The sequence below is a fragment of the Balaenoptera musculus genome, chromosome 1, assembly GCF_009873245.2.
Source record: "Balaenoptera musculus isolate JJ_BM4_2016_0621 chromosome 1, mBalMus1.pri.v3, whole genome shotgun sequence".
Lineage (NCBI taxonomy): Eukaryota > Metazoa > Chordata > Mammalia > Artiodactyla > Balaenopteridae > Balaenoptera > Balaenoptera musculus.
Genome location: NC_045785.1, coordinates 125,694,003 through 125,718,273, shown reverse-complemented (window position 1 = coordinate 125,718,273; position 24,271 = coordinate 125,694,003). Strand labels below are relative to the sequence as shown.

The 24,271-nt window shown below is 38.8% G+C and overlaps 1 protein-coding gene across 1 annotated transcript in view; it reads left to right on the top strand.

Annotated features, from left to right (window-relative positions):
• Positions 1–9,562: 9,562 nt before the first annotated feature.
• The window catches only part of LOC118892060 (selectin P), a 46,151-nt gene continuing 31,442 nt past the window's right edge, over positions 9,563–24,271 (top strand). The window contains exon 1 of the mRNA XM_036846556.1: positions 9,563–9,639. Coding sequence (XP_036702451.1) covers positions 9,637–9,639 — 3 coding nt within the window. The 5' untranslated portion in view covers positions 9,563–9,636. The remainder of the gene's footprint in view (positions 9,640–24,271) is intronic.

Genomic DNA, 24,271 nt, shown 5'->3' with positions numbered 1-24,271 from the left:
AGATTGCTGATATTTTCTTTTATTGCACAATCTTCCTAGGAATCCTGCAACCTGACTCTCCAGTCATGGAATATTTTAGAAACTGAGCCGGTCCAGGAAGGAGAGCTTTTTAGAGAAGCATCCCTGAAATCACATCTCACATCACAGCAGCTGCCAACTTTGCCTAAACACAGAGCCCGGTGGTGCCGGCGTAAGTGAACACTCTACATGCACTTTGTTGCTGCTGCAGCTCTTAACTTGTGCAGCTTTGTGTCCAGGTCATATATACTTTGTGGATATTTCAGAAGCATTTGTGGCTCCATACAGGTACACAGAGGAATGTGCAGTGACTGAACTTTTGGCCAAATGGGGTCTTGGAAACCTGCATGGTGACATGGGAAGAACAGGGGCTTTGAAGTCAGACTTCACGACCCTGGATTTAAGAAGTGGTTCTAGTATTAGCTCTGCAGTCCTGGACAAGGCACCTAACTTGCTTAAGCTTCAATTTTATCATCTGCACAATGTCACTCACACAGCCTATAATCAACATTGCATACTAGTATTGCTGATTTTAAGTCAGTTTCTCCCTCTAGACTAAGGTCCATAAGAAGAAGGATATGTCTTGCTTATTGCTACATTCTACCATGCCTAGTACACCGTCTGGCAAGAACTAGGTGATCAATAAACAGTTATTAAGTTAATAAGAAGCTCTATAACAAAAAAAAAATCTACTGGGATTTTTATTAGAATTGGGATTATATAGAATTAGATTAATTTTAGGAGTATCTATATTTTTATGATTCATAAACATAATATATCTTTTTGTTTTCTGTAATGTTTTCACTAAGGTTTTATAATTTTTTGCTACAAAGGCTCACACATGTTTTGTTAGGTTTATCCCCAGGTATCTGAAGTTTTTATAACACTGTAAAAGTCTTCTTATAAAAACACCAGATTTTCTAATTCTTGGGGTTGATACTTAGAATTGCAACTTAACTTTGTATATTATTTCTTTATTAAGTCACATTTTAAAGTTTTGTTACTAGCTCTAATAATTTATCTGTAATTCACTGAGGTTTTCTACCAGACAATTACATCATTTGCAAATAAAGATGATTTTATTTCTTACTCTCCAGTCCTTACATCTTTTTTCCTTTTATTCCTTGTCTTATTCTTTTAATTGAAGTATAGTTAATGTGCAATATTATATGTTTCAGGTGTACAATATAGTAATTCACAATTTTTAAAGATTATACTCCATTTATAGTTGTCATAAAATATTGCCTATATTCCCTGTGTTGTACAATATATCCTTGTAGCTTATTTGATACATAATAGTTTGTACTTCTTAATCCCCTACCCTTATATTGCCCCTCCCCACTTCCCTCTCCCCACTGGTAACCACTAGCCTGTTCTCTATATCTGTGAGTCTGTTTCTTTTTTGTTATATTCACTAGTTCTTGTACTTTTTAGATTCCACACATAAGTGATATCATACAGTAGTTGTCTTTCTCTGTCTGACTTATTTCACTTAGCATAATACCCTCCAAGTCCATCCATGTTGTTGCAAATGGCAGAACACATTAACAAACTGGAGAACAAAAACCATATGATCACCTCAATAGATGCAGAAAAAGCTTTTGATAAAGTCAAACATCCATTTCTGATAAAAACTCTCCAGAAAGTGGACATAGAGGGAACATACCTCAACATAAGAAAGGCCATATATGACAAACCCACAGCTAATATCATACTCAATGGTGAAAAGCTGAAAGCATTTCCTCTAAGATCAGGAACAAGTCAAGGATGTCCACTCTCACAACTTTTATTCAACATAGTTTTGGAAGTCCTAGCCACAGCATCAGAGGAGAAGAAATAAAAAGGAATCCAAATTGGAAAAGAAGTAAAACTGTCACTGTTTGCAGATGGCATGATACTATACATAGAAAATCCTAAAGATGCCACCAGAAGACTACTAGAACTCATCAATGAATTCAGTAAAGTTGAGGATACAAAATTAATATACATAAATCTGTTGCATTTCTATACACTAACAAAAATATATCAGAAAGAGAAATTTTTAAAAAATACTATTTACCATCTCATCAAAAAGAATAAAATATCTAGGAATAAACCTACCCAAGAAGGTAAAAGACCTATACTAGGAAAACTATAAGACACTGTTGAAAGAAATTGAAGACAACACAGATGGAAAGATATACCATGTTCTTGGAAGAATTAATATCATTAAAATGACCATACTACCCAAGGCAATCTACAGATTCAATGCAATCCCTACCAAAAGACCAATGGCATTTTTCACAGAACTAGAACAAATAATTTCAAAATTTGTGTAGAAACACAATAAACCCTGAATAGCCAAAACAATCTTGAGAAAGAAGAACAGAGCTGGAGGAATCACACTTCCTGACTTCAGACTATACTACAAAACTATAGTGACCAAAACAGTATCGTACTGACACAAAAACAGACACATAAATCAATAGAACAGAATAGAGAGCCAGAAATAAACCCATGTACTTATGGTCAATTAATCTGCAACAAAGAAGGCAAGAATATACAATGGAGAAAAGACAGTCTCTTCAATAAGTGGTGCTGGGGAAACTGGACGGCTACATGTAAAAGAATGAAATTAGAACATTCTCTATTCTTTGTTTTTTATTTCTTGTCTAAGACATCTAGAACAATATTGAATAGAAGTGGAAATAATGGGATCCTGTCTTGTTACTGATCTTAAAGGGAATGTTTACAGTGTTTCACCATTCAGAATAATGCTTACTATAGATTTTCTTTGTAAATAACATTTATCACATTTCGGAAGTTTCCTAACATTCTAATTTTTTTAAATAAATGGAGGTTGAATTTCACTGAACATTTTTTTGTGTATTGAGAAGGTTACATTTTTTTCTTCTTTAATCTGTTAATACGAAGGATTACATAACTGATTTTCTAATGTTAAAACAATTTTGTCTTCCTGGGGTAAATCCCAGTTGGTCATGGTGCATTATGCAACCTCTTCATTGTTCACAATAGGTCACAAAGGGAAAACTGAACTAAGGGAAGTCGAGCCATTTGTCCAAGGCCACACAGGCCAAGTATTTATAAAAAGCAGACTACTGAAACCTTGAAGTTCCGAGTAAGGTAGAATGGATAAAATGGATTCAACCCAAAAGGTGTTTAGCGATTACCAGCAGACCACTCCATTCAGAAAGAACCACTCTGTCCCTTGGATAATAACATCTAGAACTAAACTTGCCTTGCAGCGGTGGGACCCCAACATTTCATTTAGGGTCATTCAGGGTCCCCATCATCTCATAAGTAAATCCTCAGGGAGGCTATTAACTCTCTGAGAAAAACAATTCCTGGGCTTCCCTGGTGGCGCAGTGGTTGAGAGTCTGCCTGCCAATGGAGGGGATGCGGGTTCGAGCCCTGGTCTGGGAAGATCCCACATGCCACGGAGCAACTAGGCCCGTGAGCCACAACTACTGAGCCTGCGCGTCTGGAGCCTGTGCTCTGCAACAAGAGAGGCCGCGACAATGAGAGACCCGCACACCACGATGTAGAGTGGCCCCCACTCGTCGCAACTAGAGAAAGCCCTCGCACAGAAATGAAGACCCAACACAGCCAAAAATAAATAAATAAATAAATAAAACTAAAACAAACAAAAAAACAATTCCCTCTTATCAAGGGCCAGGATCATAGAATTACTTGAGGATCAAAAACTCAGACTTGATTTGATTACTTCCAGCTAAATGACTTTATACAGTTGCTGATTTTCTACTTCTTTATTATATTATGATCTATTGTTTAATGTCACAGCTGGAGTTTATATGTATTTCATTCAACGACCCATTTTGATAACCAAGATATTTGGGTGCCAAGTGTTGTTCCAGAGTACACATGAAGTTTTTTATTATTCAGGTTCATGTTTACCAGAATTCTCCTCTTTGAGTTTAACCATTTTCTAGCAATGTAGTCCCCAGAACTCAGTAATAAAAATAACCTAATTTTCTAAAAATGAGCCAACTGACCAATCCTGTAAAAGGCAGGCAAGCAGAAGCTGAACAACCACAAAAGCTGCAGCCATGAAACCCAGGGAGCAATCCATGTTTGTGTTTTGGACATCTATCTTTTCATTTGTTTTTCACCTCTGTTGAGCCTGCCACCATTCATGCCTCACTGCCAGTGACTGCACCAAAGTTCCCAAGCTTTCAAAGTGGCAGGAGGTGACATCCAAGGCATCTTTATGCAGTGTCCCAATGTTCTGTGTTACTTTCTCAAAACATTACAGATTGGGTAAGTTCCATAATAATCTAAGTCCTAAAAAGTAGAAAAATGAGATTTTTGTTGTAGCTGTTTACCAGCTTGGCCAAGTTTTTTAAAACTGATAAAGTGAGTATTAGAGCAAAAGTGAGGAAAGGGACGCTTTCATATACTACTGGTGAGAGTTCAAATTTATACTTTTATCTGGAGGATAATGAAATAATATCTGTCATCATTTTAAGTGCAAATATACTTTGGCCTAGTAAATCCACTTCTAGAAATTTTCCTAGAGAACATATAGGACAAATATAGGCAAAGATAAATATCCTAAGATGTTTTGCAGTGTTGTTTATAATAGTAAGATTTTCATCAATATGGGATATTTTAAATAAATTATGGTGCATTATAAATGGAATATTATGTAGCCCTTATAAAGGCTGATGTAGGTATATATATATTAACATGAAAAGATGTCCTTAGTATATGGTTTACTTTTAAGAACCAAAATATAAAAATAAAACAGATCTATTTTTGTTGAAAAACTTTTTGTGAATATATGAATTAAAAAATTCTGAAAGCCTACCAAGTTAACAGTGGTTATCTTTGGGTAGGGTGATATAATGGATGATTTTCACTTTTTTTTTTTTTTGTCTTTCTGTAGGGTATGGATCTTTTATAAAAGAATACATTACTTTTACATTTTCATTTTAGCAAAAGGCTATTTTCCTGTGGAAATTGTTTTATTAATTACATTGACAGATGAGCTAAAAAAGTATAGTTTCATTGTAATAACAAAGAGTAAAACAGCAAGCTCCAGCTATAGAAAGAGAAGAACACTTATTAAGCACAGTTTAAGTACAACCGAGTCACCCAAATTAAAATCTCAAATGACGCCTTTTCCCATCTCTTCATTGTTAAAGGAGAGCAAATCCCTAGGAGGCTATCATACATCTTGGTAAGACAATTCCCTTTTATTAGGAGCCAGGAGCATAGAATTATTTGAAGTGCTTTTTAAAGAGTTTAATGAAAAACTCACATTTTAGTGTAGTGTCGTTTCAGCTGGACTTGAATTTGAATCCCATCTTTTTCATTTATTAGCTCTGTCATGTTGAGCAAGACATTTAACCCTCCAAGCTGCAATTTACTTTTTAATAAAATGTGTATCATAATAATCTCTGAGTAGATGAGCCAGCTGTGCAGATTGGAACTAACCCATGAGGCTGTTGTGAGGATTCAGTGAGATACAGCTTTTAAAATGCTTAGCATAGGGTCTGGCCCAAGAATAGGGGTTCCATAATAGTAGCTCAAAAATGTAACACTATCTCTGTTTCACTTCCTCAGCGACTTTGAAAGAGTCTATGAGTGGTGTTCATGTACAAATAGGTCACCAATTTAATTGTGTTTCTAGTGTTCAACTGTGGGTGATAACCCTTTTGTGGTTATCACAGCCTTATGGTGATCAAAGGGCCCCAGACACAATATGCTCTTGGAAGGATAAAAATACTTTTAATACAAAAACCACTTCCTAATTCATCTGCTGAGTTTAGAGCATTTTCTGTATGTGCATGTCCAACCACTGAGCTTGCACAAAAGAATCTGACTTATTCTACTCAGCTCAGTGGTCACCTCCTCTAAGCATTCTTTCCAACCACCTCTCCACTGCCACCATCAGACTGAGTCAGATATCTTTTCGTGGAGCTCGCACAAGAACGTGTGTGTATACACCGTGTCCTCCATATTGTTACAATTATGTTTCTCTACCTATCTCTTCACTCGTCTTTGAGCTCCGTCAGGACCGGGACTGTGTCCTATTCATCTGTGTGTCTTCAGAGAGTAGCTTAGAAGATAGCGCAGAATGGGCCGTAACAAAAATGTGTAGGACAAATAAATGAAACTCTGGATGGGGCTAAGTGGGCATAAATGGGGTAATATGGAGTGTGTCCTGAGAATCTAATTTCTATTTAAGGTTATGTGTGTAGATAGTTTTGTGAAGGTTCATGTTTACTGTTTGAGACCTTGGCCAGTGACTGATTCCCTTGCCTTTCCTTCCTTTTCAAAAACTGCAGAGGAAAGATAGAGAAACGAAATGTTTGAGCATAATACCACAGACCAATTTAAATAGAATTTCAGTGGGAAGAGTTAGCAGTTCATGAAATTTGTGTAAGGTATCTTCCGAAAGCTATGTGGAGAGAGCTGACATCTTTGTCCATGACTATGTCAGCCATCAGGGGAGTGACAGACACTTAGGTTTTTTTTTTTTTTTTTTTTTAGTTGTAACTAGAGCAGAAATATTGTATCAGAAAGGTTTATGATATATTATCAAATGACAAAAGCATTGTGCTGAATATACAATGTGATTCCAATTCCATTGGTGACAGTACTTTGGATAATTTTTTTCCCTACTCTATGCTTTTCTTTTCTTTACAACAAACATGTATTACATTAACAATGAGGGGGGAAAGCTATATTTTCTTTTTTTGAAGTTCTAACTTGTCATCCTACGGACTAGTCTGTAAAAAGTTCCCTAGTCTTCTATGAGTAGAGGACCAGCTGTGCAGGTGGAACTTCCCTTAGAATGAACTGCCTTCTATTTGACTAGATGACAGATGCTACACATGAAGATACAACCTTAACATGGCCTGTGAGACCCGACATGGTCTGGGTACTCCCTAAATCCCCAGCCTCCTGCCCCACCCTCCAGCCACTGTGGCTATCTGGTAGCTCCTGGGCTACTCCAAGCCTCAACTGACCTAGAAAGTTTCCCCACATCATTTTTTTTCTTCCTGCATTTAATTGTGTGATTTTAATCTAATATCCAATGCCCCACCTCCAAATAAAACAACTCTGAGCTCCACGAAGGTGTTGCTCATTATTGAATCCCTAGTGTTAGCACAAGGCCAGAAGCCTTGAAGGAGCTTAAATATTTCTTGTGTATATGAATGCACCACTGAAATAATATAAATAGAATTCAGAGAGGAAGCTGGGAGGGGGCACTTTTATTGTGTCTACCCAGAGCCATTGATCTAATAAATGAATCAACAAGTATGTGTTGGGTGTCTATTTGCCCTCTGCTAGATACTACAGGAGAAGTAAGACTAATATAAAAAGGGGCCCTGCCCTTTGGGAATTTCTAGTACAATATGAAGAGATGAGAAAACATGATATGAAACAGAGAAGTAACACTACTAATTAAATTACATTAGAGGGGGCTTCCCTGGTGGCGCAGTGGTTGAGAATCTGCCTGCAAATGCAGGGGACACGGGTTTGAGCCCTGGTCTGGGAAGATCCCACATGCCGCGGAGCAACTAGCCCCGTGAGCCACAACTACTGAGCCTGCGCGTCTGGAGCCTGTGCTCTGCAACAAGAGAGGCCGCGATAGTGAGAGGCCCGCGCACCGCGATGAAGAGTGGCCCCCGCTTGCCGCAACTAGAGAAAGCCTTCACACAGAAACGAAGACCCAACACAGCCAAAAATAAATAAATAAATTTTAAAAATATATATATTAGAATCATCATGTTTTTAGTGGCCACATAATTAGAAACAATATAAATTTTCTACATAGACTAAATCCATTCAAGCAAATGGTATTCAGCCTGAACAGCTTTTAAACAAAGTCAATGGTATATTCCTTCCATTCCTATTCCTTGGAATCCTTTTCTACTCCCCTCACACTCCCTAAAATTTAACATTATCCCACTTAAAACACATTGTTGGTAGAACCTGGAGTCTACATAGCACCTTCCCTCATATCCATCTGAGAAATTTTTTTTTTTTAAATAAGGCAATGTCAAGAAGAGGATCTGGAGAGTGAAAATAAGAACAGGAGGGAGTGGAGGCAAGTCTTAGAAAAATAATAGCTAGCACATCCACGGCACTTGCAGTGTGCCAGGGATTGTTCTGAGCACTTCACACGTATATCCATTTAACTGTCCAAACATTTCCATGTGGTGATAACTGATGACTATTATCCTTATTTGTTAACATAGCTGAGGGAACTGAGTCACAGGAGGATAGTAACTTGCAAGGTCACACAGTTTTGTAGGCGGTGGAGGCAGACAGTCTGGCTCTAAACCTCTGCATGATGCTGCCCAAAGTTCCCCGTTCTTTCCTCTCTCTCAGCATCCCTTGTTCTCCTGCTACCATTCCTCCATCACCGCCTCCTTCACCAGGCTTTCTATTTCTACCACGTATTAATCCTTTCCTCTTTGTCCCAAATTCCCAAGTGCAAATGCAGGCCCAAGCTCTTTAAATCATCTTTATCTTTTGATTTCCAGATTTTTCCATTTTATCCCATTTTTAATCGATCCATGAGATGCCTGTTTACAAGCTATGATAATCATGGAGTGAATGAAGAATAACACCCACTACTGCACAACTAGAATTCCAAGGGGATGAATTGGAGTTATGGTTTTCTGACTTGACACTAAATGCTTGATACTTGATTTTGCTGTCTGATGGCAAATCTGAAAAGTAATAATAATAGCCTACATTTGTTGAGCACTGTGGACCAGATACTGTTTCAAGCACTCTCCACACATCAATTCATTTAATCACATAACAGCCCTGTAAGAGAAGTTCTGCTATAATCATTCTATTTCACAGTTAAAAAAAAAAAAAAGGTGTAGAGAGTTTAAGTAGTTTGGCTAAAGGAGAGCTACACATGGAGCCAAGTGGGGTCTCTTAACCACTGTGCCACACAGCCTTTTACTTCCCCACACTAACCATTTTTACATCTTTTTTCTGATTTAAGAAGCAGAAGTCCCTTTCTAATAATGACCCATGTCTGTTTTATATTTTCACTCCCAAACTCCTTCCAACAACCCCTCCAATTGCCAGAAAACCCTCAGTGGCATTCCCTTTCCCACCTAATTATTTTTTGTTACTATATTTGTCCCTTATCCGTCAGAAGCCTGCTGGAATAGAAAACATTCACTGAGACTTCACAGTAAGTGGAAAACTTACACTAAGACATTATGATTAAGACAAAGTGAGTTTTCCAATATATGACCTTAAATTGGAGCTCATATCATTGTCAGAGGAAACCTGACCACTGCGGGTGTGGGTACGATTCCTACACTACTCAGCCTGGAATGTCCAGGAGTGATTCGCACTCACCCCTGTCTGTGGCCCACCTCCCATGGAAGTCGGCAAACCCCCTCCCCCGCCCGCTTCCTCGGTGACTGTTATTTCTAAGCTGCCAACACTGCTCCTGTATTATCTACATTCTAACTTCATGGGAAGGGCTGTGGTGACTTTCAGGAAAGTGAATAGGAAGTTGCTTTTCTAAACAGCCTGACAGCTGAGGGGAGGCAGCAAGACTATAAGAAGTCTGCGTTGCACAGACGGCAGTAAGCTGGCTGTGTCACAGAGGAGATGGTAAGTTCATTTACCTTTGCTATGGGAAGTGGTTGGGTTGAAGTGGTTTGGAGCTGAGTCAGGCAGGTAAAGCTTCCGAAAATGAGGAAGAGCCGTAAACATGGAGCTTTATGTTGAGCAGCCCTTTAGAGTTTGTAAGCATTTCAAAACCTGCTGTCCACTTTGACCCTCCCAACATCCTTGTGAGTTGCTATGTCCACGTTACAAATGAAGCTGCTGTGTCTTACAGAGAGGCTAGGTGTTTTACCTAAGGTACACTGTTAGACTTGATGTTGTCTGGATCTGAACTTCCGTCCTCTGACTCCACAGCTGCTGTTTTTCCTAGCAGGGCTTACAGGGACTCTCTTGGAGCAAACCTTGGTTAACCCTCAACCCCCTTCTCCAGGATTGCTGTTCTATCTGGGTTGAATGCAAGGCTGAGTAAGTGCCCTGGGACAAGACTACAGTTAAATGCTTTCTCATCCCCAGCTCACCTATTTCTTTCTCTGAGCCCTAGGAGTCTGCTGGGACTAATGTGGAGTATTCACACAGTTCCCATTTCTGCCTCAGCTCTCAGTCCTGTTAGTGACTCAGTTTCCTCATCTATAAAATGGACAGAATAATAGTACTCTACTTTGTAGCATCATTGTGAGGATTAAATAAGTTTACACTGAAAAGCATTTAGGTCTGAGCCTGGCACATAGTTGTGGATTAGTAAACATTAGCTGTTATTGTTACGAGAAAGAGAAAATTCTTGGGGTTTAGTGGGATTTGGGATCCAGGGAGGATCCAAGGAAAAAGGCTTTCTTGAACTCATTAACATTATCCTAGATAAGACACACATAGAGTTTTACCCTCGACTTACGAGGCATATCTCATACAGTCCTAGGGTCTACAATCCTGCAGTCTGTGGCTAGAGAGGAACCAGACTGTCCCTGTTTTTGAGCCCCTTTGTATGGGATACCAGAAGAAAGTAGCACTTATACCCAATTCACTCCATCTCTCTGCTTTATTATAGTACAGTTTTCAAATACTTGTAATGAGGATTTTCCAGGTTGGGGAGAATAGGGATAAAAGGACGACGAAAAGAAGAGGAAGGAATTTGAGTCTGTCCTGAGTTTGAACTCCAATGATGTAAGAACGTGGTTTACTTTTGTCTTATCTCTTGCAAAATTTTCCTGTATTGGTCAACTTAAATGAATGAACAGTTCTTTCTTTCTTCTGTCTATTCTCTTTGGGATCCTCCTCTATTTTAGAGGAATGTTAACAGATTGAATCATGGAGTTCTTTGAGATTCTGACAAAAGGTACAACTCCTTTTCCCAGATGAAAATGCAGACATCCACATAAACACTGAGCTTTATGGATAACTGCAGGGAGTCCCCAGACCCCCATGTGGGTCCCCAGTTAAGAACCCCACCCTTTCGCCTCCTATGCTTTAAGCTCAGAAGTTCCTCCACTGGCATCCTGAAACTAAGCTGGAACTCTACAATGAAGTGCTAAGAACTCCAGCCCTGGAATCGTTTTGAATATTTCAATGACAAGACCTCTTCCTTTGCCCTTGAGCACATTTGTCTCTTGGGATTCCGGAACCTCGAACTCTGTGTGAAAATTCAACTTCAAGTTCAGAGTGGCTTCAATTAACCCTAGGACCTGAGGAAAGATGTTAAGGTTTCTCTGGTGGGGTGTTTTCAATCAGATGGATCTCAGAGTTGGGGAGCGCTAGACGGGGAACTTACAGTTAAATTATGCCAATGTTAGTCAGGGTGTGAGTGGACTAAGAAGCAGGTCTGGATTCATTTCCATTTATACCTTTTAACCATCTTAGGTCTGTTGATTCTAGTTCTTACTCTTCCTTCCATTACTTATTTTTCAAAATGTAATTAAATTGTTCACGCTCTCCTGGGCTGGCTGCTAGCTCTTAGAAAGTGCAGTTTCAGAATTTTGTAAATGGAAGCTTATTAATCAAACCCTCAAACATCACAGTGACTTACTACATAACAGGCAGTACTGGGAAAAGAGTCTGGACCTGACCTTAGAGGGTAGGCACATGATGTTTCATAAGTGGAATTTATTATTACATTGTCTTCTAAGTGACTCATTTCTCTGTTTGAAAAGCACAACAGAAATTTTATAAAGTCAAATACACAAAATGAATCCTTTATATTTGTAGAGATATAGCTCAGCCATGGTCCAAATGGCTTAAAAAATCTTTTAAGTATGCTACTTTATATTTAATGCTAATATTTCATCCTAAATAATGGTGATCAGGAGTCTAAATACATACATATGTGTGTATATATACATATATATATATATGCTTTGATTCTTAGTGTTGATGTTGTCCTGGGTTCCTTCCTGTCTTTATTTCTATTTGCTATTTGGCTTATAGACCTCTTTGTTTCACTGTTTCATTTTCTGCCTTTAGGCTGAGGCCACTAATATCTGTGCTATAGTACCACCATCACCCATAAACTTAAGGGAAATAATATGATATCAGTTGTACTGCCTTGAAAATCTAGACTCTGCCACCAACAAGTTGTATAGTTCTGTCTCTTCAGTGACTCTCATATCTGCCTTCCCCCTTTGTATTCTCATTGACCCTCTTTAATTTCCTTTCTTTCCCATAAGAAATTTCTAAGATAAAACAAACTGATTTTGTAGATATTATAATATCCAACATTTGCAAATATTTATTCGGTGCCCCACCATGCACCTAGCAGTGTGCTAGAAGTATATGTAAATAAATGTTGAAGAGAAATCATTTGTTTAAAACCACCTGTAGACTTGCTGCTTTTTAATTTGAAAGACTACAGATTATAATATTACCTCAAATTACAAAAAAGAAACACCATCGTTAGATGCATCTATTCAGGACGCTTCTCTGTTCAAAACCCTGGCAATTGGATCCCTTCTGCAACTGTCATTTCAAACTCATAAGATCTGACTCCAGACCAGCTTCTTTTCAACTAACCTCTAGGACTTCCCAATTTTCAGCAGCAATCAGACCACATCACTCTCTCTCTTAAAATCTACTTGCTGCCCCATTTGTCTTGCACTTAGAACAAAAAGCTCACCCCCTTGTTTTAGTTCCTAAAGCCCAGAGTGATCTGTCCCCAGCTTTATCTCATACTCTTCTACCCTTGCTCATTCCATTCCAGCGACACTGATGTTTTCATGTTCTTTGAACACTCCACATTTTCCTTCCACCTTAAAGCCTTCACATTAGCATTTCCTTCTGTCTTTAATGCTTTTCCTCCTGCTTCTCACTGGTTTCTTCTGGTCATTCTGCTCTCAGCTTAAATGCCACCTTTTTAGAGAGGTCTTCCCTGACCTCCCTCCCTGTCTAATATAACCACCCCGTCACTCTATCACATAACCTGGCTTTAATTCTCTACCTAGCACTTACCACTGTCTTCTATTTTTTATGTTTACTCGTTCAGTACTGTTGTGTATATATTGGTGTTTGTTTCATTGTCTGTCTTCCACAGAATGTACATTTCATGAGGAAAGGAATCGTGTCTTCTTTTACCATTTTAATTGCCAGTGCCTATAACAGTGCCTGACACACTGTAGGCACTTAATAAATCGATAGTTATTGAAATAAATAATGGGAAAGAACACAGGCAATAACAAGGGCGTGCCTATCTTGGGGTGCGGAGGAAGGGATTGGTAATAGGGAAGGCTCCTTTGAGGAGGAGACTCTTGGACTTTTAGAGCTAGGCACCCACAGAAGGAGAGGGTGCTCTGGGCATAAAAAGAACATGGGGAACATACCGTGCATTCTGGAAAGTACAAGATGTCTTGTTATAAATGCACCGTAGAATTGCGGTGGGGGCAGGGTGTAATTGAGGAGTAATGGCAGGAGATGGGACTAGACAAATAGGAAGAAGCCTCATCTTGAAGAGCCTCACAGTGTCATCTTAAGGAGCTGGTATGTACTGCTCAGGGAGTAGGAACAGCCGATGGGTTTTAAGTAGTGAAGCAATATGATCAGATTTTGTGTTAGGAATATCATTCAGACAGCATTAGAGATATAGAACTGGAGATGGGTAATCTTGAGAAGAAGAGACCAGTGAGAAGATGGTTTCTCTGGTCCAGGAAGGAAATGATAATGTCTGAATTAGTGCTGCAGCAATAAAGTGGAAATCTGGAGAATGGCCAGGTATCTCATCAGAAGGTAAAGTCAATAGGATTTGAGGGCAGATTGATGTGAAGGGATCCTTGGTCTCCCCTCCCTGGACCCACCTGATGGAGGACTTCAGGGTCTCTGTGGGCAGGTAGGTTATGGGGCTTGGGTCAGTGATACTGTCTGTTCATAAGAACATGCATCCCTTATACGAGCCTTCTTTGGTGCTGGAGCCTTTCAAAGGGACACACCCACTCCAGAGAGTTACATGGAATTTGCCTTCACCTCTCCCTCTTCTAAGAGCTGCCACTATTTGATGCTTCTCCAGGCTTTCCTGAGACACACCAGCTATGGCAGGTCCTGATTCCTCCACTTCTCCTCCACTTAACCCCATCTGCCACCCGCATGGAGTTAAGTGAGTGAGTCCTTCTCCTTATTTCTCTCACCTGGGACACGAGCCATCATGCCCCTTGTTTCTCTCATACTCAAAGAGAATGAGACCAAGTGATGAAACATATTTTTTTGCACAGCCGTATTATACTCTTCTACCTAATCATAATACACTTTTACATTTGATACGATCACTGCTGTAACCATATTGTACTTAGTTCTAATTATCACATATTTCTCCAACATTTTCCCATTCGGCACGCCTCTATCTTACCTTCAGTCATTCCCTTGCCATTTTTCACTTATTCATTCATTCATCTATAACATATTTATTAAGGATTAAGCATCTGCTCTCTACTATGGCTGGGATTCAGACATGAGTAAGTCATATCCCTTGCCCTGAGAAGCCTCTGCCAGCTGCCTCCAGCTGTGTGTGCTCATATGTTTGTTTTGCATTTGGATTGCAGACTTCATGCTCAGGAGGAAAGTCAGGGATGGAGATGCTGATGGAGAGCCACTGGCAAACAGATGACCATAAGGAGGCCCCAGGAAAGCAGAAGAGTGATAAGAGAATAGGGCCAGGGAGGTAGGAACCCAGGGGAATCTCCACCTCTATCTCTGCAAGAGGGTTGATGTGGATTCAAGAGAAGACTCAGAACAGTTGCTCAAGATGTCAGAAAAGTATCAAGAGAAGAACCAAGGGAAGCATTTTAAGCAAAAGGAAATAGTCAGTAATATTTATTGCTGCAGAAAGGCCAAGGAAGATAATGATGGAAAGACTTCATTGGGTTTGGTAATTAGGATGTCAGGGGTAAAGTCAGCAGGAGCAGTTTTGTAGTCTGGTGGGACTGGGGGTTGGAGAGGAAAGGGGAGGCAAGGAAATTAAGAAAACTGAACTGTAAAGGAAGGAGAGAAATCAGACAGGACCTAGGCAGAAGACAGAGGGTCTAGGGAGGGACATTGTAGGTTCTGCCTCTAAAAGTGCAAGGCTGTGGTCTACAACATAGACAGGAGAACAGAATCACCTTTCTTTTTTTTTTCTTTTTAATTTTTCTCATATCTTTATTGGAGTACAAATGCTTTACAATGTTGTGTTAGTTTCTGCTGTACAACAATGTGAATCAGCTATATGTATACATATATATCCCCATATGCCCTCCCTCTTGAGCCTCCCTCCCACCCTCCCTATCCCACCCCTCTAGGTGGACACAAAGCACCGAGCTGATCTCCCTGTGCTATGCAGCTGCTTCCCACTAGCCAGCCATTTTACATTTGGTAGTGTATATGTCAATGTTACTCGCTCACTTCATCCCAGCTTCCCCTTCCCCCCGCCCGTTCCCTCAAGTCTGTTCTCTACATCTGCGTCTTTACTCCTGCCCTGCCACTAGGTTCATCAGTACCGCTTTTTAAAATTTCATATATATGCGTTAGCATACGGTATTTGTTTTTCTTTTTGACTCACTTCACTCTGTATGGCAGTCTCTAGGTCCATCCACCTCACTACAAATAACTCAATTTCGTTCCTTTTTATGGCTGAAGTAATATTCCATTGTATATATGAGCCACATCTTCTTTATCCATTCATCTGTTGATGGATATTTAGGTTGCTTCCATGTCCTGGCTGTTGTAAATAGTGCTGCAATGAACATTGTGGTACATATATCTTTTTGAATGATGGTTTTCTCAGGGTATATGCCCAGTAGTGAGATTGCTGGGTCATATGGTAGTTCTATTTGTAGTTTTTTAAGGAACCTCCATACTGTTCTCCATAGTGGCTGTATCAATTTACATTCCCACCAACAGTGCAGGAGGGTTCCCTTTTCCCCACACCCTCTCCAGCATTTATTGTTTGTAGATTTTTTGATGATGGCCATTCTGACTGGTGTGAGGTGATACCCCATTGTGGTTTTGATTTGCATTTCTCTGATGATTAGTGATGCTGAGCAGCTTTTCATGCATTTGTTGGCCATCTGTATGTCTTCTTTGGAGAAATGTCTATTTAGGTCTTCTGCCCATTTTTGGACTGGGTTGTTTGTTTTCGTGATACTGAGCTGCATGAGCTGCTTGTACATTTTGGAGATTAATCCTTTGTCCATTGTTTCATTTGCAAATACTTTCTCCCATTCTGAGGGTTGTCTTTTCATCTTGTTTGTGGTTTCCTTTGCTGTGTAAAAGCTTCTAAGTTTCATTAGGTCCCATTTGTTTATTTTTGTTGTTATTTCCATTACTCTAGGAGGTGGGTCAAAAAGGATCTTGCTGTGATTTATGTCATGGAGTGTTCTGCCTATGTTTTCCTCTAAGAGTTTTATAGTGTCTGGCCTTACATTTAGGTCTTTAATCCATTTTGAGTTTATTTTTGTGTATGGTGTTAGGGTATGTTCTAATTTCATTCTTTTACATGTAGCTGTCCATCTTTCCCAGCACCACTTATTGAAGAGGCTGTCTCTTCTCCACTGTTTATTCTTGCCTCCTTTGTCAAAGATAAGGTGACCAAATGTGCATGGGTTTATCTCTGGGCTTTCTATCTTGTTCCATTGATCTATATTTCTGTTTTTGTGCCAGTACCATACTGTCTTGATTACTGTAGCTTTGTGGTATAGTTTGAAGTCAAGGAGCCTGATTCCTCCAGCTCCGTTTTTCTTTCTCAAGATTGCTTTGGCTATTCGGGGTCTTTTGTGTTTCCATACAAATTGTAAAATTTCTTGTTCTATTTCTGTGAAAAATGCCATTGGCAATTTGATAGGGATTGCATTGAACCTGTAGATTGCTTTGGGTAGTATAGTCATTTTCACAATATTGATTCTTCCAATCCAGTTGCATGGTATATCTCTCCATCTGTTTATGATATCTTTGATTTCTTTCAACAGTGTTTTATAGTTTTCTGAGTACAGGTCTTTTGCTTCCTTAGGTAGGTTTATTCCTAGGTATTTTATTCTTTTTGTTGTGATGGTAAATGGGATTGTTTCCTTAATTTCTCTTTCTGATCTTTCATTGTTAGTGTATAGGAATGCGAGAGATTTCTGTGTATTAATTTTGTATCCTGCAACTTTACCAAACTCATTGATTAGTTCTAGTAGTTTTCTGGTGGCATCTTTAGGATTTTCTATGTATAATATCACGTCATTGGCAAACAGTGACAGTTTTACTTCTTTTCCAATTTGTATTCCTTTTATTTCTTTTTCTTCTCTGATTGCTGTGGCTAGGACTTCCAATACTATGTTGAATAACAGTGGTGAGAGTGGACATCCTTGTCCTGTTCCTGATCTTAGAAGAAATGCTTTCAGTTTTTCACCATTGAGAATGATGTTTGCTGTGGGTTTGTCATATATGGCTTTTATTATGTTGAGGTAGGTTCCCGCTATGCCCACTTTCTGGAGAGTTTTTGTCATAAATGGGTGTTGAATTTTGTCAAAAGCTTTTTCTGCATCTATTGAGATGATCATATGGTTTTTATTCTTTAATTTGTTAATATGATGTATCACATTGACTGTTTTGGGTATATTGAAGAATCCTTGCATCCCTGGGATAAATCCCACTTGATCATGGTGTATGATCCTTGTAATGTGTTGTTGGATTCTGTTTGCTAGTATTTTGTTGAGGATTTTTGCGTCTATGTTCATCAGTGATATTGGTCTATAATTTTCTTTTTTTGTGATATCTTTGCCTGGTTTTGGTATCAGGGTGATGGTGGCCTCGTAGAATGTGTTTGGGAGTGTTCCTACCTCTGTAATTTTTTCGAAGAGTTTGAGAAGGATAAGTGTTAACTCTTCTCTAAATGTTTGATAGAATTCACCTGTGAAGCCATCTGGTCCTGGACTTTTGTTTGTTGGAAGATTTTTAATTACAGTTTCTGTTTCATTACCTGTGACTGGTCTGTTTATATTTTCTAATTCTTCCTGTTCAATCTTGGAAGGTTGTACTTTTCTAAGAATTTGTCCATTTCTTTCAGGTTGTCCATTTTATTGGCATATAGTTGCTTGTACTAGTCTCTTATGATCTTTTGTATTTCTGCAGTGTCAGTTGTAATCTCTCCTTTTTCATTTCTAATTTTATTGATTTGAGTCCTCTCCCTTTTTTTCTTGATGACTCTGGCTAAAGGTTTATCAATTTTATTTATCCTCTCAAAGAAGCAGCTTTTAGTTTTATTGATCTTTGCTATTGTTTTCTTTGTTTCTATTTCACTTATTTCTGCTCTGATCTTTATGATTTCTTTCCTTCTTCTAATTTTGGGTTTTCTTTGTTCATTTTCTAGTTGCTTTAGGTGTAAGGTGAGATTGTTTATTTGAGATTTTCCTTGTTTCTTGAGGTGAGTTTGAATTACTATGAACTTCCCTCTTAGAACTGTTTTTGCTGTGTCCCATAGGTTTTGAATCATAATGTTTTCATTGTCATTTGTTTCTAGGTATTTTTTGATTTTCTCTTTGATTTCTTCAGTGATCTCTTGGTTATTTAGCAGCGCACTCTTTAGCCTGCATGTATTTGTGTTTTTTACTGTTTTTGTCCTGTAATTGATTTCTAATCTCACAGCATTGTGGTCGGAAAAGATGCTTGATACGGTTTCAGTTTTCTTAAATTTTCCAAGGCTTGATTTGTGACCCAAAATGTGATTTATTCTGGAGAACGTTCCGTGTGCACTTGAGAAGAAAGTGTATTCTTCCACTTCTGGGTGGAATGTCCTAAAAATATCAATTAAGTCTATCTGGTCTGTTGTGTCATTTAAAGCTTGTGTTCCTTATTTATTTTCTGTATGGATGATCTGTATATTGGTGTAAGAGGGGTGTTAAAGTCCCCCACTATTATTGTGTTACAGTCGATTTCTCCTTTTATGGCTGTTAGCATTTGCCCTATGTATTGAGGGGCTCCTATGTTGGCTGCATAAATATTTATAATTGTTATGTTTTCTTCTTGGATTGATCCCTTGATCATTATGTAGTGTCCTTCCTTATCTATTATAACAGCCTTTATTTGAAAGTCTATTTTATCTGATATGAGTATTGCTACTCCAGCTTTCTTATGATTTCCATTTGCATGGAATATCTTTTTCCATCCCCTCACTTTCAGTCTGTATGTGTCCCTAGCTCTGAAGTGGGTTTCTTGTAGACAGCATATCTAAGCATCTTGTTTTTGTATCCATTCAGCCAGTCTGTGTCTTTAGGTTGGGGTATTTAATCCATTTACATTAAGGTTATTATTGATATGTATGTTCCTATTACCATCTTCTTAATTGATTTGGGTTTGTTTCTGTGGGTATTTTTCTTCTCTTGTGTTACCCGCTTAGGGAAGTTCCTTTAGCATTTGTTCTAGAGCTGGTTTGGTGGTGCTGAATTCTCTTAGCTTTTGCTTGTCTGTAAAGCTTTTGATTTCTTCATTGAATCTGAATGAGATCTTTGCTGGGTAGAGTAATCTTGGCTGTAGGTTTTTCCCTTTCATCACTTTAAGTATGTCCTGCCACTCCCTTCTGGTTTGCAGAGTTTCTGCTGAAAGATCAGCTGTTAACCTTATGGGGATCCCTTGTATGCTATTTGTTGCTTTTCCCTTGCTTCTTTTAATATTATTTCTTTTTATTTAATTTTTGATAGCTTGATTAATATTGTCCTGGTGTGTTTCTCTTTGAGTTTATCCTGTATGGAACTCTCTGTGCTTCCTGGATTTGATTGACTCTTTCCCTTCCCATTTTAGGGAAGTTTTCGACTATAATCCTTTAAATATTTCTCAGATCCTCTGTTTTCTCTTCTTCTTCTGGGACCCCTATAATTCAAATGTTGGTGCATTTAATGTTGTCCCAGAGGTCTCTGAGATTGTCGTCAATTCTTTTCATTCTCTTTTCTTTATTCTGCTCCCTGGCAGTTATTTCCACCATTTTAGCTTCCAGCTCACTTATCCGTTCTTCTGCCTCAGTTATTCTGCTATTGATTCCTTCTAGAGTATTTTTTCATATCAGTTATTGTGCTGTTCATCACTGTTTGTTTGCTCTTTAGTTCTTCTAGATCCTTGTTAAATGTTTCTTGTATTTCCTCCATTCTGTTTCCAAGATTTTGTATCATCTTTACTATCATTACTCTGAATTCTTTCTCAGGTAGGTTGCCTATTGCATTCATTTATTTTGGTCTTGTAGGTTTTTACCTTGCTCCTTTGTCTGTAACATATTTTTTGTCGTTTCTTTCTTTTTTTTTTTTTTTTGATGGGTGGTGCTGTATTCCTGCCTTACTGGTTGTTTGGCCTGAGGTGTTCAGCAATGGAGTTTGAAGGCAGGTGGATAGAGCTGGGTATTGGTGCTGAGATGAGGACCTCCAGAAGGCCTCAGTCCGATTAATATTCCCTGGGGTCTGAGGTTCTCTGTTAGTCCAGTGGTTTGGACTCAGAGCTCCCACCACAGTAGCTTGGGCCCGACCTCCAGCCTGGGAACCAAGATCCCACAAGCTGTGTGGTGCAGCAAAAAAAAGAAAAAAGAAAAGAGAAAAAAAGGAGCAATACAATAAGAAAGAACAAAAAACAAAATAAAATTAGAAAGATAAAAAATTTATTAGGAAAAATAAAAATATAATTGAAACAACAGCAACAAGGTAAAAGAAAACCACAACAGAAAAAAGAAAAAAAAATGAAAAGAGGGGAACAAGCCCAAAAGAGCAGAACAATAGCAAAGTATAAAGAATGAAATAAAATTAGAAAAAGAAAAGATTTATTAGAAAAAATAAAAATATAAATGAATCAACAATGAATCAACAAGGTAAAACAAAACCCCAATCTAAAAGAGGAAAAAAGAAAAAAAAAAAAAGCCTTGGCTATGGGGGGCAGAGTTTAGGTGGGGGTGAAACTTAGGCAGGGGTGGGGTTTAGGGGTGGGTGGGGCCTAGGCTCAGGACCCATGCAGCCAGAAAAGGCCTTGGTGGCAGGGCCTAGCAGGGTGACGTTCAAGCACGGGGCGGGGCCTCTGCTTAGGACCTGTGCAGAAGGGGAGAGGCAGCACCGGAGTGTGGAGTTGCCCAGTTTGGAGGCAAGGTCCTGGGTGAGGGTGTGTGGGTGCCAGTCCTGTCCTGCCTCCACTTCTCCTCCCTCCTCGCTCCCCGCAATGTGCCACGTCCTACCCGGTCGCTGGGGGTTCCTCCCGTCCCCTTAGGTGTCCGTGGTCCCCCACCGGTGCCTGGTAGGTGCCCTAGTTGTGCAGAGATGCGAATTCCACATCCTCCTAGTATGCCATCTTGACTCTGCCCCTCCCCCAATCGCCTTTCTATGGTACCATTCCTGCCAACTTTGTAAGCCACCCAGAATGCTGGCAGCCATGGGATTCCTACTGGCATTTACTACCTCTTTTTATGCAAAGGTCGAGGGAAAAACACTTCTGGCTCCTTCTACTTTGTCTCTGCCTCTCTCTTCACCCTGCAATCACTTTTAGTCATTTGAAAAGTAAAATTAAAGATTACCACGGTGCAAAGCAGCCTTCATGAAGGTTTACACAGGCACAGGATGTTATTCTAATGACCCCATCTCAGACTCCTTCCCAGTGACTTCCAGTATGAAGCAGGTTGCCAAAGAACATTAAGGTAAAAATTAGCAGAGCACACAGCTGCTCCTCCTAGAGAGGCATTTCCTGCTGTTTCAACACGTAACTTGTTTAGTAACAAACACCAGGACAGAATCCTTAACTCTTCACCAATGTAGACCCCTGTCCTAAAGATGACACTGAGAGCAGGGGCAGATGTGAGAAGGCTTACCCACCCCAAGGAAGTTTCAGAGGGAAATTATTACTCGAATGAAGATTTTTAAGCATCATTCATCCTCCACACCCACATACAAAACCCTTGTCATTTGCCAATGAGTCAAGGTGCTGCCTTACAGTTAACACAGAGATTTGAACTTGGGGTCCATGAACCTTCTGAAATTGTCTAAAAAGTTGCAAGTCCGCAACTTTTTAAAAAAGAATCCTGACTATGGCTTTTATCAGACTTTCAAAGGAGTACACGAGTTCTGTGAAAATAAGAATCACTGTGTTAACCCAACATGTATTGCGGTGCGGAAGCTTCGGCAAATCATCTAAATTCGCTGAGTCTCAGTGATAGGCAGTGATGGTGGTCCCATCTCGTGCATCCATGGTCCAAAAGGCCTGCTGAAGAATGCTGGAGAAATGCCTAATTGATTTGGAGTAATCTTCACGGTTTCCTACAGCTCTCAAACATTCTATGAGAGGTGATTCTTGGTATTTCATTTTAAAAAACAGAAAAGCATGGTCAGATTAAAGCAGGGGACACACAATGACTTGCATTTTCCTTTCTTAGATATTGTGTTTTGACCAGAAGCACTTACCAGTCCTCTAAAACCTTAAAATGTTCAAAACTAGCACTCTGTCTCTCTCTCTCTCTATTTTGTTTAAAACAAACCATACTGAAAAGTTTAAACAAACAAGTTAAACCATAAAACAGCTCTGTTGGGATGGTGGGAGGAGTTGGGAATGGAGACAGGGAATAGGAACCTCATCTGGTCATTGTCCCAACACACTTCCTTGAGCTGGTCCCAAAGCCAGAGAAACCCCTAGAAATACTCTCTACAGGAAGAAAACCACTTTCTAAGGGCACAGGAAGAGCACCACTAGATTAAAAACACTGTGATCCTCCTCCAATCTACCCGAGAAGAAACGCAGTAGAGTTTCAAAGGCAAATACTGAGGTCCCCTTCATTAGGCTACACTACTGTGCTCTTCACCAGCAATATTTTTGCTTCTGTACCTCCAAAAAAATTCTGAAAAACTAGATAACCTCTTGAACCTTTCTAAGTGGAGAGCTAAAATTTTTCATCAGAAGTTTTTAAGTAAAAGATGGAATTTCCAGTACATTATAAAGATTGGCCTTTTACAGTAAATAAATATAACATCATTTCCTAGAATTTATCCAATGGAATAAAATACCATCGTGATCTGATAACACTTATCACTTAAAAAAACATAAACTAGTTTCTAATAATAGGGAATTTTATATTATTCATTTTCTCTTCTTTAATACCTATTTCTATTTCACTTCCTCTACAGAATTTAAATCTAATTCATTTTTAAGGTTAAAGTATTTTATTGACCACTATGTCATACTTCTTTACACAAATAAAAACATAATTAAGTTGAAATGTAAAAGATGTAATTTTCTGAAACCATAAATCTCTGCTAAATTTTTCACCTTTTTTTTTTTTTTTTTAAAGAATCTTTATTCTTTAAAGATATATCTTGCAAGGATAAATACTGAAATGCCTATAGATGAAATGATATGTTTCAGATTTGCTTCCAAATAATTCATGGGGACAGGAGTGGGGGAAATGGGTGTGGGTTTAGGTAAATCAACATTAGCCATGAATTAGTCATTGTTGAATTTTTCACCTTTTTGATTGAGTTAGCATGACAATTACTTTTAGTACACAATTAAATAAAATAGCATAAACATACTACAAATTTTGATAAGTAATTTAAACTTCCCTATTTAAAATGCTGTTGAAGATGCATCTCTACATGAGAAGAGGGGCTTTTTCCCTATTCAGAGAAAAGGGCTATTTCCCTTGTATGAATATTATTTATTGATATAATCAAACAAGTTCAGCATCAATTTTATTCCTAAATTTTGTTTTTTGAGGCTTTTTAAGCATTAAGGACTTTTATTCATATGACTAAGTAAATGGAAATGGAAGCTTATTATAGCAATGTCTCTCAATTCTTTGAATTCCTTCCAAGTTTCATGTCCCAAATTACATAGTGATGTATTATCAACATTTAGTCAATGGTCTAGCATCTGACAACTTAAGTGGGTCTTCATCAAAGCTGATGAAAAGAGAGAAATGGAAACCACTGGACTTGAAACAGATTTGTTACACTATCATTTGAAGCATTCAAGTTGTCAAGATCTAAACCAATATTTTGAATGGTCTCTGTTTGGCACACCCACTGATGTTTTTTACATACAGAGGCAAGACCTAATGATAAATAAGAGTCAAGTTATAAAAGGTATGATTTCTTTCATAAAATGGGAGAAGACACATTTGTAGGCAGATTGGTTTTAGGAAAGTGCACATGTTGGAGTTGAGAATCTGAACACAGATTTACTTAAATCCTCCTTGTTTGTGTACCCCTTGGGAAGCCAGGCTCATTCTGGTTTAAAGATTTCT